We start from the raw sequence: 16,103 nt of genomic DNA on the forward strand, positions 1-16,103 counted from the left end.
GGGAATCACAAACAAAATCGGTGACAAGAGACAAACCTGGCAAAGCTCAACACCCACTAAAAACGTGTTTGACTTCCTGCTGAGAATGTGGACACAGCTCTTACTCCAGTTATATAAGGACCGGATGGCTCGGTACCCCACACTCCCCACAGGACTCCCTGGGGTACATGGTTGTAAGCCTTCTCCAAGTCCAGAAAACAAATGTAGAAAACACATAACAGGGTAAAGAAAACATCAACCCTAAAATACTCTTCACACTCACTTGACTGAATGTTTGACCTTTACTGTGCAGGGTTTGACAGTAGAACGCTGTTTTCACATGCATCTGCTGAAGGAGGAAAGTTTATCTGTGCTCACCTTAAAATTCAGTTTAGCATGTGAATGTACAAGCATGATGACAACTAGTTTGGAAGCCAATCCTGACGCAGTATGCAACTACTGTAACAAAAGTGTGATGTGGAAACTTGAAGCCTGCAGGGCTCACACACTGAGAATGGTGAAGAAGGAGGCCCCGATCAGACAGAGCATGTTTTAGCGGCCTGGGGAGGCTCTTTGTAATTGTTTTAGAATGAAGCATTTTGCTTTCTGCTTTTGCGTTGCTGAGCACCTCACTTTTTTTTTTCACCCTGAACGGCTGAAGTTCAAAAAACATCCACTCAGAGTGAAAAACGGCATTTAACTTCACAGTAAAATAACGGTTGACTGGTGATTTGATGGTTGCCTAGCAAGAGTCACAAAAAAAATGCAACTGGTCTGATTGGGGCGCCTTCAACAAAAAAGGCAGTGCAGTGATCGCGGCTGGAAGATCTTGTGTCCAGTACACTTTTGTAATTAATTACAAAATGTGCTTATTCATTGGTTCTGGATTTTTCAATGACTATTTAAAATTGCATATTCTATGATAAATTTCACACGTATCCCTTGTTATTACGGATCTAGAAATAGTTTCTAGCTTTTTGCCGGTATTTTGTCAAATGATCTAAATGTGCTGTAGCATCTTCTAACTTTAGCAGTTAACCCCAGAAATACAGAAAAAAACACCACCATACAACAAAATGGACCCAAAAAATACTACTTTCATCACCACCATTATACAGTGTTTTAGACAGGATTTTTCCGCCAACAACTGCTGCTCCTCCTGTTATTGTGCCCCTTTTAAAAGTGCACTGTCTTACTGCTAATCAGGCTAATTTTCATAACATTTGGGCAAGCGAGTGGTGTTGGATACTTGCTTATGCAGGTGCTAGGTACATGCCGTGTTTAGAGCTGCAGTAAAGCTTTGCTGGTACGGCAGCGCCCTCTCCTCTGCTTAAGCTGCTAGCTGACTGTGAGTTACTCTATCAGCCTTCCAGCGTGACAAATTTGTCTACTTACTCCAGTGGATGCCCTCAAATACAGCTGAAATAAATAAAGACGTAATGGCTGCATTTCCAGCTAGAGCCTCCCAGCAGCCCACTGTGCATGATGGTGTTCACATCATTCTCTTGTTTTGCTCTCCTCGTTCCAAAAAGTGGGCCGCTGATGCTGTTCCATATGTGTTTTTTCAATTATTTTGTGATGTCAGTTAACCAGGCAACAAATAATCCAATTAATCAATCAATCAATGAGTCACTCTAATTATCCAGTTGGACACCAGCTGTTCACTTAGTCTTGGGCACCACCAGTATTTCATCACCGTCTTGGATGCTGTAGGAGTGGAGGGCCCGGGTGTTGTACTTCATTTCTTCTGGACCGAAGGCGCTGCACTTGTCGATGTAATAGATCCTCATGCTGTTGGTGGACAGCTGGACCACTGTTGTCAGCTGCTTCTTCAGCTCAGCTACTGTCTGGTCCAAACGGATGCTCAGCTGGCACAAAGACAAACAGTCTCTTCATATTAAACATTAAACTGACACTAATTTCACTCAGATTAAATACAGTAAACCAAAGTCCAGAACACTGAAATTCTGCATATGATGGTTAAGAAGAATGGTTAAAAGCTATGCATACACTAGTGCGTATAGTATAGTACTATATTGACGACGGTTAATTTACGGGATAGTTCCGGTGCCACCGGAAGTTCCGCTGGATGTCCCTCACTTCCCGCTTTCTTTGAGTTAACTTTAATAGTTGGTTTAGTAAACTCCGGTCGGATCGAGCAACATTAACTGGAACCTCTGAGCAACGGTACAGGCTGAAAATGTTTTTAGGAAAATGTGGATCGTGCAACAAGGCAGACATGCTTGGTTCATTCGGGGAATGATTGTAAAGATTTACAAAGAATATGTTTATGGCATTTACTCTCTAACTGGGATGTTTTGGGACCAATTTGCCAGGATTTTCAATGGACAAAATACACACAGCGAAAGAGAGCAAGTTACATTTAACCACGTATCCTGCTAATTTATTAAAGCTCATGTTACTATACTGTGCGAAGACTTAACTTCATTTAATATTGTATGTGGCGTTTTCTTTTGCGGGGTGCAAATGATCCACCAAAACAAGTTCCTTCTGAGACTATTTTGAAGAGCCACGCATGCTGCTTCTGGAGCTTAGCGCTAGAGATGTTCCGATACCGATACCAGTATCGGCATCGGCTCCGATACTGCCTAAAACGCTGGTATCGGTATCGGGAAGTACTGGAGTTTATGCACCGATCCAATACCACGTAATAAAGCCCTAAAGAAAATCTACGTTAAAGTAGATTATTGATGTTCTTTTTCCATTATAACTGACTGTCAAACTGGACAATAAAAGAAAGTTCTGTGGCGTTTATCGTTTGTGTTTGTTCATGTTTCACAAAGATAGAAATAATATCACATCAATGCAGAGATAGTAGTATACAGCTGTTAAAACATAATAAAATATATGACACACTGGTATCGGATCGGTACTTGGTATCGGGCGATACGCAACTTCAGGTATCGGAATCGGTATCGGGAAGCAAAAAATGGTATCGGGCCATCTCTACTTAGCGCCGTCCAAAACGATTGTGATTGGTTTGAAGAAATGCAAACAACCAGAGCACGTTTTCCTCCTGTTCAGGAATGTTGTGTGGAAGGGCCAGACCTTCCTCCACAGCGCTGTGGAGATAGGTCTGGCAATGCGAGACTATGCATGTACCGATGGTAAAAATGCAAACATAACCCTGGCCATAAATTAAAGTGCACTGACTGATTTGAAATATTTCCCCAGTCTCAGTATTGTTCATCTTAATGGGTATAGTTTGTTATTGAAAACGTATGGCTTTACACTGGATCGTCCAAAAGGTGCAGCCACTGGGGGGGTTGGGGTTGTGACTTAAGCTAAGTTCCCACTACAAGTCTTTCAAAGTCATAAGTTCGCTGTACTGTTCACACTACACAACTTGCTGTCTTGTTTTCACATTACCTGACTGACACACACTACTAGATCTTTCAGCAGGAGGAATCCTCGAGTCTAGTCTCCAAACTACATTTTGTCACGACAACACTTGTGAGCAGTGACACCGGACACGACATAATACCATACGCAAGACATTTGACATTCAGTACAGTGGAATTAAATACAGACAGTGACCTTCACAGCAATGCTTTGTTTCTGTCTCAATCATTGAAGTGGGATTAATAACACTGTGTGGAGTCCCATGGCGTGTTTGATCGATAAGTCTTTCACAAAGGAAAGTTTAATGAAGGTTGCCGGACTCATCATGAACCACTGACTGTGCAGAAAATAGGAAACTGAATATTTATCTATTAAAGAGTTCAAATGTTTCAAACAACAAGCTTCACCCTACTGGATTGGTGCAGATACTAATTTTAAATATATATTTACTTGGTGTGCCAATTAGTCAAAAGTAGGGAGCATTGTGTCAAGGACACAATCAACCAATCGAGGCAGAAACAATCATTACATTTATTTATGAGACACTCGGTAGGATTGTGAGATCAAGTACGAATGGAATACAATTAGGGCTGAATGCGATAACAAGAGCGTAACGCAAATTTCTTTTAACGCCACTCATTTTTTTTAAAGCGCGAAACGTACGCATGTTCTGTGCATTCTGTCTTCACTCCATAGTTTGGGAAATCAGGAAGCTGCAGCAGTAAGGTTGTGGACAGTGTTGCCGACTTTCTCGCAAGATTAAGCAACTTATAAAGTTATTCAAATATATTTACATTGTTATTCATTCCCATGCATGCAGTCCACAGACCCTAGGTTAAACACTAGACAGCCGCCCCCCCCCCCACCCATCTGATGGGAATTGAGTTACCAACGAAGTAGTCAAGTCTCAAATACCACTTGAGCATTAAAAACTTGAAAAATATCCCTTTAAAGTACATGTAGAACATAAAAAAAAAATTTATGCGATTAATCGCGATTACAAATTGTAATCAATTGACAGCGCTAGTTACAATATGATATTACTTGAAGCCCTGCCATTCAAGTTATTCTACTTTGGTAAACTATTCAGAACAATACCTCATGACATATTTAACACACCTGTTCCACTTTTTCCTCACAGTGAACCTCCACCTGGGCACGGAAGCGAGGTCGGAGGTCAATCTCAGCAAGTGGTTCCAGCTTCCCATACTTGGTTACCAGGGAATGGTATCTGAGGAGGAAAAGAGCAGGTTGTGCTGTCAGTCCTAAGAGCACACACACATGACACAAACACTCACATACCATTGTAGGTGTATAGACGGTGAGTGCAGCGTACCTGTAAGGCAGCTCCTCCTCAGGGTAGTCTAAGTGGTAACGAATGAAGAACCTCTCTGCGTCTTCTCTCTCACAATCAGTCACAACACTGCCATTTAGCTGTGATATTGAAGGGAGCCTGAGGGGAAGCACATACGTACTGCATAAGCAGGTATGTGTGACACTGTCTGAATCTGAAATCTACCAGATTATTGCCCTCTCATCTATTTCAGATGTTAAACACTCCTCAGTGTTTCTATCTAGTATAAAGGAGTTCCATTCTCACTGATGCCATGGATGGGACTCACTGTGCTATCATAAGGCTGCGTCGCTCTGTGTTGGTGTAAGTCTGCAGTAAGGGGATGCCCTGCAGCCGCACCTCCTCCAACTTGGGGAAGAAGTTGAGCTTCTCAATGTCCTCCCATCGGTTGAAACCTGACAACACACGCAGACAAGTCATGTTTCAAACAGTTAGGACAAAGGAACAGCCACAGTGGACAAGTATTGCAAGAAGGTGCACCATGTATCCTTGCCTCTGTCAAAGCTAACACATGAACAAACTATTTTCTGCTGAAGTTAAAACAGTTTTGCTTATTTCCCATTTAAGATTTTGATTTTTGGTTTTTCATCATTTCATTTCATTGACATTTGGTGGGTTGTTTGGTTACTCTGTTAAAGAGAAATAGTGTTTTTTCATTTAACCTTTATTCCATGGTCTTCATTCCATATGCAGTATAAGGATGGCTGGCTCTAGAGGTAGGTCTACTACCCATGATTTGCTTGATCTCCACATAAATGTCTCTCCATTTCCAATACTGATACTATTTGCAGGCATGACTGGATTTGATGCATGACATGGCAGTATACTTAGTCAAAGGTCAATAGCCAGCCTAAGCACTGCTTCCCAGCCTAAATATTACCAAATATGCACCCCTAAACCTAGACATTAGGCAGCCACTACTGTATGTTCTAGATCTATCTCACATCTGGCCCTTTGGTTATGAAACACAGCCACAATCAGCCGGCCGGTGACATAAAATTAAATGTGTTTTGACTATTTTGACAATGAAATAAAAAATAACACAAACTGTCTAGAAGAATAACTTTTCACCTGATAAAGACAGAACCTAGTTCCAGACCTTCAACTGGCTATCTAAAAAGGGCAAGGTGAGCAAGGTAAACAAGCATAGCTAAAATGTGTAAAGTTTGCCTCTGCTTAAGGAATAGGTCTGGTGAGATTTTATATTTTACTAAATATCAAGAAATGTCATGAAAAGATAAAAATCATCAATTAATCATTTTTACTAGTATTGTGTGTGTATCCAAAGCCTGATATATCATATTCTCTGTGCCATACATCTTAAAACGCATCAATGAGCCACTGGGTTTCACTGGGTGACAACGCACGACGCACGCACGCACGCACGCACGCACGCACGCACGCACGCACGCACGCACGCACATTTTTGGTTTGGGTCTTTTAAAGGGATTTGTAACAATAAAAAAAACAATCCTTTAAGTCAAAATCTTAATCCTAGGCTGCAATCTTTGCTGCTTTATTATCTATTGTCTCAAGACATTTGCACTCAATTCCCTCAAAATCCCTGAACAATGGAAACTGCACTCGTAACCTACCAGGGAAATTATCTCAGCAGAATTTGGTTTTTGTTTAAAAACAAAATACATTTAAAAAAAAAGTGTTGTATGCTGAATCTGAAACAAAATGACTTGCAAGGATTGTTTTCTGCGCCGGAGGCAAAGGAGATATGACAAAGCGGTGCATTGAAGTCAATTTGAACACGTCTTTGTATTCATCTCCTTTACTCCTAACAGAATTCTAAAAATAGACTCACCGCTGATACTACCCAAAATAGAAACAATACCTGAGATAAAAGTGGCAGGGGACAGGAATCTGTTGCAATACTCTACAAATAATGCCAAGCTTTTAGGATACAGTGACATGTTTGCTTGTGCTAATTTTCTCAGCCATTATTAAATTGTTGCCTACAGATGCTGACACTATTATTCTGTACTGAACTGAAAATCCGAAGCAATTCAGTGCGACCATCATGGGACAATAAAGCCTATTTAAATTGTTTAACGTGGCTTACACCAAAACACACACAGAAATTCAACAGTCAGATCCACTGACCTGAGTTGTGCAGGTTGATGCTGCGGAGGTTAGGGAAGAGCCGTTGCAGGATATCCTTGTTGTCGTCAATGGAGACCAAGTTGTTGTTGGCCATGACCAGAGTCTCTAGGCTTGGGAACATGGTGCCAAACTTGCGGACTTCTGCCCAGTCCTGGAGGCTGTTGTCGGTGATGTGAAGCAGCCGCAAGGTGGGGCAGACCATACTGGAGGCGCTCACACCACTGTACTCGTTAAGGCACAGGAACAACTGCTCCAGCCTGCAGGACAAAACAGGAGAGAACAGGGTGGAATGTTGTGCATTTAAAATAAAGTGCAACAACTTACATAATATATGTAGTGAAGACTTTAAAGTAATTTAATAAAAAAGGTATTCAGTGTATTTTTTGGGCAAAATGTGCTGAATTTTTCCTGCATAGAGGAATTTTTGGCACCCCCCAAAGAGGTTTTAGCCAGCCCCAAAGAAAAAAAAAATCACCAGCACCAAAATGATAAAAATTGAGAATAAAAATAGATTAATAAATAACCACCTCAACCAAATAAATTCTCTCTAAATGCGTTCAAGACCAATTTACCAAACATTTGTTGAACAAGAAGGGTCCGTGTAACGCTTATCAATTCAATTTTCTAAGCACAAACGGACATTTGGAAAAACAGAAAAATGGGTTCCAATATCCAATTTTTCATTTCTTTCCACATTGACAAATAAAAAAATTGGATCTTTAAACTGTTTTTCCAATTTTCTGTTTTTAATTCAGAGGATCAGAAATTTAGAAAATTACAAAATTGTGTCTGGGCTCCAATTATTCAATACTGCCATGGGATTCTCTTCCTCTACTTTGTGGTATATGCAGGTCATTAACTGCATATGGACCAAAAAAAAAAAAAAAACTGATAGACTTTGGAGTCAGAGGTGCTTGCAACTGATGGTTTTGAGTGTGTGTGTGTGTGTGTGTGTGTGTGTGTGTGTGTGTGTGTGTGTGTGTGTGTGTGTGTGTGTGTGTGTGTGTGTGTGTGTGTGTGTGTGTGGGGTGGGGGGCCGTAGCTAGGTGGAACGAGGGAGAGAATACCATGGCAGTATTGAATAATTGGGAGCCCAGATGCAATTTTGTAATTTTCAAAATTTCTGATCCTCTGAATAAAAAAACAAATTGTAAAAACTTTTTGTAAGATCCAATTTTTTTATTTGTCAAGGTGGAAAAAAATGAAAAGTTGGATATTGAAACCCATTTTTCTGTTTTTCCAAATGTCCGTTTGTGCTTAGAAAATTGAACTGATAAGCGTTACACTGACCAAGAAGCACACAAACTTGAATTTGAGAGCTTATCTCAGTTTGAGTCTGGCTGTACTGGACTCTCCAGGTGATTTAACCAGTTTTGTTAATTGGGCAGCATTTACCCAAGCACAATATACAAGTTGTTAATCAAATTGTCAGCACTAACAGGAAAAATGCATAGATTTCAGATCTTAGATTTTAGATCCTTTTTCTGCTGTGCATAGTCACCCCCCAAAGGCCCATTCTGAGCCAGGGAAAACCCTGAATGTGGATGCCTTTACACACATCTTCAACTCGGCAGCACAAAAGATCTATACAATCACCACAGTTTCAAGGTGGGCACCCACAGTTAGGGTCACTAATTCAGTATCTGACCAAACGTCTCCCCTTCTGTTCTTGAGTTATGGCGTTGAATAAAGGCCAACAAGGAAGCAGAACCGTATGATGTCACAGTGAAGTTGACCTTTGACCTTTTGGATATTAAATGTCATCACTTTTTACCCTATTAGAAATTTGTGTGAAATGTTGTCATAATTAGCGTAGCAATTCTTGAGTTATGACATTTGACCTCCAAAATCTAATCAGTTCATCCTTGACTCCAAGTGGACGGTTGTGCCAAATCTGAAGAATTTCCCCCCAGGGGTTCCTGAGAAAAGTATGGGATGGATGGACAACGTATGGATGGACAATGTACGTCGAAGAGACGGACGGAAGACATTAGTACTTATGGACCGACTGACAACCCGAAAATATAATGCATCAGGCCGCGGCTGTCGGCAGCGCAGAGGCATGATAAAAAAGGGACTGTAGGGCGCTTGGTTAGCTCACCTGGTAGAGCAGGCGCCCATATATACTGTAGAGGTTTACTCCTCGATGCAGCAGCCGCAGGTTCGACTCCGACCTGCTGCCCTTTGCTGCATGTCATTCCCCCTCTCTCTCCCCTTTCAAATCTAAGCTGTCCTGTACAAATAAAGGCCTAAAATGCCCAAAAATGTACACCACCTCAAATGTACATACACTACTGTATATCCTACAGTATATCCTCCTCACTGAACAACACTATACACTTGGGAAACTCAGCCACGTTTCTCCCTCTCCACTGTCTGGACAAATTAATGAATATTGCATATTTAATATTCTATCACATTATACTTTATATATAATATTGTATATTCTATACTTTATGTTACCATACATTGTTTTTTTTGTAATATATGTTATACCGTATTATTCCATTACATTATATGCTATATTAATACAGACAGTTATTTGCTGTTATTGTAGGTTGCAAGCCTATGGAGAAGTTGAGAAGCATTAATCAGCTATTCTTCTTACTCCGGTATCTCCGTGGTGAGCAGCATCACGGTGTCCCAGGACACCCGGGTGTTGTTGAGGACGAGGCGTCGGACCCGGGAAAGGCCTTCAGCGCAGCGCGGCTGGATGGTCATTTCTGCCAGGGGGTTAGAGCTCAGGTTCAGGAACTCCAGGTTGGGGATGTTGGACACGATTTTATTGATCTGAAAATGAGACAATGATGGGTTTTTAATTTCAAAAACCACACATGTGAACATACTAACTAGAAGATTGATTCCACTTTATGGACGACGGATCATTACTGGTCATTACAATTTGTATATCATCATCACAAATACTCCCCAGGAGGCAGCACAGGTTTTCCTTCTAAGTTTGGCATATTCACTTGATAACCCTCACAGGAAAAGGCTGGTAGAGTGTTTTACTTATTGTAATGAAGGAACATGCCACCCAGTGCAACACTGTGGCTCATTAATGTGTTTTTAATTGTTTTTGGACGACAACGGAGCTCTATGACAGAGAGAAATAAGATATATCCGGCTTCAGATACACATTAGTTAGCAGGATACATTAATTGGTTCAGTCTTTTCACAGGTATGTTGAGAATAGTCTCTCTTTGCCAGACCTTCCTCCACAGCGCTGCGAAGGAGGGTCTGGCTAGTGCACACAGCATTCCGGGATGGAAGAAAAACATGCTCTGGTTTATTGGCATGTCTTTAAACCAATCACAATCGTCATGGGTGGTGGTAAGCCCCAGACATAATCATGGTGCTCAGAGGTGTCAATTCCAGGTCCAGAAAGTAAAAGTCCTGCCATGTATTTATTCCACCAATGAACTCAGCCAGCTGATTTTACTAATTAGCAGCTGATTTCACTAATTAGTAGTGAAATCAGCTGGCTGAGTTCATTGGTGGAATAAACACATGGCAGGACTTTTACTTTCTGGACCTGGAATTGACACCTCTGATGGTGCTGCTGCAAAATAACCTCGGGAAGGAACTTGTTTTGGTGGAACATGTGTACGTTCAAAAGTTGTTTTAGTCATGCAACAGAAAACTCAGATTGGACAGATAATCTAGCTAGCTGTCTGCATTTACCATGTAGAGCTCTGAGGAGCAGTTAAAGCGCCCATATTGTGCTCATTTTCAGGTTCATAGTTGTATTTTGAGGTTGTACCAGAACAGGTTTACATGGTTTAAAAAACACCATATTTTTGTTGTACTGCACATTGTTGCAGCTCCTCTTTTCACCCTGTGTTCAGGTCCCTGTTTTAGCTACAGAGTGAGACATCTCACTACTGTACCATCTTTGTTGTCAGTCGCACATGCGCAGTAGCTAGGTAAGGATCATATCAGCTAGGATTAGCCGGGAGACTTCTTCTAAACGAGGGTGCACTTCCAATTTTGCGTTGAATACCTGCAGAACAGGGACATGTAAGTAGTTCTTTTGTAGATTATGGTGAAGTAGTGTGTGTTGTAGCAGTGTTTTGCCATTGAGAACGAGCTAGCATGCTACGGTTAGCCCCTTCGTTTCGGCTAGTGACGTAGAAAGCCCTGCAGATTTTGAACAGCTCACCCGGAGACTGAAGGCAGGATACATTCAGAAACCCGTATCTCACTCAAAACAGCATGGATGGGTTTTTTTCCAAGTTTGTATGTGTATGGAAGCACCAGAGACACAAAATAACACTCCAAATCCCAGAAAAAGTGATTTTTTGATAATATGGGCACTTTAACCATAGTCCTCATAAATAGACCGGAGTTTAAAATTCCAACACAAAAAAAGCGGAAGGTACCGGACATCCGGCGGACAAAGAGTGAAATCCGGCGGAATTTCTGGCGACAACGGAGCAATCCCAGAAGTGGAACGTCGTGGATATAGACTACGTTGACAATAAGTAAAATACAGAATATCACCAGCCTTATCCCTTTAATGGAAACTAACTACTGTAATAAACCCAGAGACGGCACCTCATGCCAGTCCTGCAGGTTGTTATGAGACAGGTCCAGCTCAATGACATGGGCACAGAAAGCAGCAATCTCAGCCCGGTCTCCAGCCCTGCTGATCCCACAGCTATTCAACACCAGAACAATGGGAAGGTTCAGACGGTCTGGAGGAGAGGTAGGACAGGATGAAAGAAGGAAGTAAAAAAGGATTAGTCAAACAGAGGGGAAGCTTTAGACAGAAAAAAGGAGTTTATTATTTGGGTTACTTTTTGATTCATTATAGTGAGGTCTTAAGTCCCACAGCGCACTTTATCCCCTCTTGGCCCAGCGCCCTCACAGACTTGGCGTGATGATAGTGAATATGACATGGTGCATACGACAAAAGTCCACGATTGCTCAGTCTGCAAATTAGGGTGCACATTTGGATTCAGCCATCTTTAAATAATGGGTCAAACCGTCGTTGTCCGGCTGTCACTCACAACTGCCCTCTCTACCAACATATAAATCAACTAAATGTAACAAGCCTTGGCCCAGTCTACGGAGGCTGTAGTGAGGTAAAGGGAAAGTGACATGCCAATATCTATCTGATCTCCAGCTCACCTTTCACAGGGGAGCCTTGAGGAGCTGGGGTGGGCACCACCACCACTGCCATACCAGGCCCTCTGCGTAACGGAAAGTTCTCTGGACTGTACTTTTCACTCATCACCTCCACAAAGGTACGACCATACTTGTCCTCTGGTGGCTCCATGGCTCCGTCCCGCTGAACAGCCTCCCCCTCAGCTGGTCAGCAGTGTGGCAAAGAGACAGACATCCACAGTGATTAGCTGTCAGCTCGTACGTAGGGCCCCGATTAACTGTGCAATCCAAGCGCATTTGCTACTATACACACTACTCAACTCAGACTTTTTACATAGCTGTGCCAATCATGACAGTGCACAACAACAAATCAAGAAGAGGCCGAACAAGGGCTGCAACCTAAGACTTTTGATTTTCTATTATCTATTAATCTACTTATAATTTCATGAATATTTAAATGAGCCATTTGGCCTATGGAACCTCAGAAAACGGTGAAAAAGGGTTATCACAATCATTTGGAGACCCAGGCAAGTATCCTTGTTGTTGTTTTTGCCCAACAGTCCAAAAACTCAAAAAAATTTAATTTCAGATGATATAATGCAGAAAAAAGCAGCAAATCCTCAATTAAACAATAATCGTTGCAAAAATACACACTTTTAAGTTAAAAACAAAGTGCTACTTTTGCCACACCAGTTAAAAATATACAGGAAAAAGAGAAAGCCGAGACAAATATATCTAAAGATTTGATGTTTAACTGTAAAATTCTCTGCCACATTTCTTATCTTCTCCAACACAGTCCATTCATTTCAGTAATTCACTTGCAACTTATTCCATCATGCAGCCATTACTAATAAAGTACCTGTAAAAGCATATTTTGTAAATGAACCATTGTACCTTTCTCAGGTCTGGCTTGTATATATTAGCAACCCATGCAGAAACACAAGAATGACCAAGAATGCTTTTTTTAAAGAGAGGTATGGATGATGATGGGAGAAGGGAGGGACACGGAGCGGAGGTTTCCTCAGGTCTTTATTAGCAAACCACAAAGACACTGTCCAATTTAAACACCCCTGAATTTGCCCGGAGGACTGAAACAAGAAAGCTGATCTTTATGCCGAAACTTTTTTAAATAACAGAATGTGAATAGGCCCTTTTGACTTAACTTATCACATACATTTCTATAATTAAAATGTTGAGTATCTGTCTGTGTTTTAAAATGCTTGGTGAGCAGAGCCTCTCTGAGGAATCTGCTGCAGGGAAGCATAAATTATGTAGTGGTTTTGCTGAAATAAAAAAATAAAAGGATCCTGTTACAATATCTTATTTGACAAAAAAATGGCTGCGGTAAATTGTGGTTAATGTATGAAATCAATTTGTCGCTCAGCTAACAAATCAAGTATTTTGCTTTACTGCCATGGTTATTTTTAACAAATAAAACACAGATAAACAAAACCATATGCATGTTTGTAATATCCAGGTATATGTGGTTATAGAACAAAATAAATGACAGAAAGCATCTTACCTGAAGAGAAGTTTCCCTTGACTTGACCACTATCACAGCTTGCTGTCTTCTTCGGTGTTTGCTCTAATGGCCTGTCAAATAAATCAGGGGTAAGCCTGGTTCATTTTGTATCCACTGACAGATCATTTAAAGTTCAAATAAAACAACATGTCATTAATCTTCACACAAGTCAAAGCTGTCTATTTCGAAGGTGAAGGAGAGGTGGTAGCATTATCAGTTGTTTCTTACTCCAGAGTGGCTGGTAGGGCTGGCAGATGTCCTTAGAAGCAATGTTGGTCCCTCTTTGGTCAGTTGCTCTGGACAGACCACAACAGGGAGGACTTGGAGGCTGTTCACCACATGACACTGGAGAGCAAAGTCAAAGATCAGTTTCTGCCTTGTTATTCATTTGCCAATATCAATAAATAGAAGATGGAAGCACATTTAGATTGCTTAGAAGTAGAACAGAGTGCACAGCCAAAAAACTGCCTTCACAGTGCAGATACAAACCAGACAGGAACTGTCCCCACAAGGATTAGCAAAAAGGATACAACTATCTGTCTGTGACAATATAAATATACTCAATGATTGATAACTGAAGATAATAAATTAAAAGATTTTAAAGCCGGATTACCAGCTAGAGCCTTTTACCGAATATCGTCTATTAGACAAACCGATTATAAAGTTGATATTTTATTGCAATATTGTGCTATTTATTCTGTTAGATTTACACCGACCTGATATGTAACACTTGCTGATTCGTAAAATATATTAAGTGAAGTTGTCACGTAATGCATCGGTTGATAAGATACAGGCATCTATAAGAGACTGATTTTTGAATGGAATTTGGCTAGTTCTTTTTCATGGGGAGCCCGCTATACCAAATCCCCTTTAAAAGTCTCCTAATTGTATCCGTTTTTTGCTTATCAGTAAAGTTAAACATTTAAAAATTTGTAAAACCTGATGACCTGTAATTCAGCACGCAATTCTTTTAAATTCGGCATGTACCTTTTTGACAAAGAAATAGTTATTTAGACTAAATTCTAAATTATATAGGCCTACGTGCTTTAATAGCTAGCCTCACCAAGTTACATCAATTTGGTGAAAAGTGGTCCGGCACAATAGGCAGACCGATTATAAACGCTGAAAATGTATTGTGATAATTCATGACATTTGCGCCGAATTAATGTATATCTCTTGATGATTAATAAAAGATGTATAGTGTTGTTATGTTATCGGCTACATAGGCCGATAAAGCTCAGACAACAAAAAATTGACATTTTCGCGAAAGGAGTTTGGCTATTTTTACTAAAGCGTATAGCTAACCCTGTATAGGCAATTAACATTTTTAGCATTATATCCCTGGTTAAAGAAATAACATTTAACTGGTGAATAATACGTGCAAACCGGTTGTTGACAGCCGAGCAGCAGACCGCATCCAGTAGACTCTCTGACCCCCAGCAGTAGCGATGGAGCCCGAGATGGATTACACAGATGGCAACGATATAAATATACTTTCAATAATCACTAGCTAGTGACAATATGCTAGGAGGACGTCTCAAAAACTGATCAAATAGTCGTCGTTCTACTGTACAGACCTATGAGGTCTACTTTGAACGTTCCTTGTTGATAAAAACAAACCAGCTGTCATTTTGCTCTGCCATACATCCCGGAAGTGACGTAGATTAAGCAGTAAACTGAAACGATTTTTTTTCTGCGTTTTTTTCATTTTTTTACATGTGTAGTCTATTTTCTGAGATGCTATCAAATCGTACAAGAGAAAAAAAAGTAAACTGACATGCCCCCTAAGACAATGATGTCATTGTGTTGCTGGTCCTAGTGTCGCTGCCTAGTATTTTTTTACAGTCTATTTTTACTGTCTATGGTTGCTGATGATGAACATGATTATTCTTCTATCATAGCTTGCCTGACAGCATAGACTGTATAAAATAGCCTGAAACAGATGTTGCCCTTATTATTAATTCAGTTTATAGACCCTTTGTCATGGCAGACATTTTGACATTTTATGGTAGGGAAAGCAGGAGTAACTAATAATATTAATGATGGCTGCATTCAATTCAGGTAAAAAAGTTCAGGGCCCTGGTATTGTGGTAGATCCTAAATCGGATCTGCAAGAATGGTCGACATAGTTAGGTTTAGGCATGGGAGTGGGGATTGGTTATGGCAGGCCTCTTCAACGTTTTTTAGGCCAAGGATCCCCCTTAGCTGAAAGAAACGGTGTAGGTACGCCTTACACATACATTTTTTTATGGTGCATACAATACAAAGTTATTAACATAATAATTGACATATTCATATATTTACACATCATATTTTGATGTTAAACATAAATGTAGTACAGTGAATCCTTGCTTTACTGTATCTGTGGATGGATACCTTATGACTAGCTTACCAGTAAGCCTATCATCAATGTTGTTTTAATTGGAGAAGAAGAAGAAAAAAAAAAAATCACAAATAGGTTTATAGTTATCTTTGTTGATAATATGTTGGGCTTGTGTTTAGGTATATTTTAAGACATATTTTCCCTTTTGGATTTTTTTTATTTTTTTGCAGTAACTCTGAGGACCCCCTAACGGTCCCGGCCCCCCTGTTAAAGATCTCCGTGTTAGTATACCATCCATTCATCTATCCACATGACTCGGACTCTGTGCACTAGAGCCCTCT

The 16,103-nt window shown here is 40.5% G+C and overlaps 1 protein-coding gene across 4 annotated transcripts; it reads right to left on the reverse strand.

The window, feature by feature from the left end:
- Positions 1-246: 246 nt before the first annotated feature.
- On the reverse strand, positions 247-15,081 carry tbcela (tubulin folding cofactor E-like a). Of its 4 annotated transcripts, none has more exons than XM_028570268.1 (11): positions 15,017-15,081; positions 13,668-13,784; positions 13,440-13,510; positions 11,942-12,121; positions 11,366-11,505; positions 9,417-9,598; positions 6,809-7,065; positions 4,965-5,091; positions 4,679-4,795; positions 4,462-4,573; positions 247-1,847 (listed from the first exon to the last, which is right to left on the reverse strand). In XM_028570268.1, the coding sequence occupies exons 4-11, from the start codon at positions 12,087-12,089 to the stop codon at positions 1,641-1,643; spliced, it is 1,290 nt and encodes a 429-aa protein (XP_028426069.1). In that variant the 5' UTR covers positions 12,090-12,121; positions 13,440-13,510; positions 13,668-13,784; positions 15,017-15,081; the 3' UTR covers positions 247-1,640. The 4 variants fall into 4 exon arrangements, with proteins under 4 accessions (XP_028426069.1, XP_028426041.1, XP_028426051.1 ...); XM_028570240.1 differs by having other exon boundaries at positions 14,826-15,075; XM_028570250.1 differs by having other exon boundaries at positions 14,818-15,075.
- Between the last annotated feature and the right edge of the window lie 1,022 nt (positions 15,082-16,103).

This window comes from Perca flavescens, chromosome 3 (assembly GCF_004354835.1).
Source record: "Perca flavescens isolate YP-PL-M2 chromosome 3, PFLA_1.0, whole genome shotgun sequence".
Classification (NCBI taxonomy): domain Eukaryota; kingdom Metazoa; phylum Chordata; class Actinopteri; order Perciformes; family Percidae; genus Perca; species Perca flavescens.

Excerpts from the sequence above, each read along its gene's own strand:
- tbcela (XM_028570268.1), bottom strand. The coding sequence starts at position 12,089 with ATGGAGCCACCAGAGGACAAGTATGGTCGTACCTTTGTGGAGGTGATG. Across the intron at positions 4,796-4,964 it reads CGCAGCCTTATGATAGCACA|GCTCCCTTCAATATCACAGC; the intron begins GTGAGTCCCATC and ends GCTTCCCCTCAG. Across the intron at positions 4,574-4,678 it reads GAGGAGGAGCTGCCTTACAG|ATACCATTCCCTGGTAACCA; the intron begins GTACGCTGCACT and ends TTTCCTCCTCAG.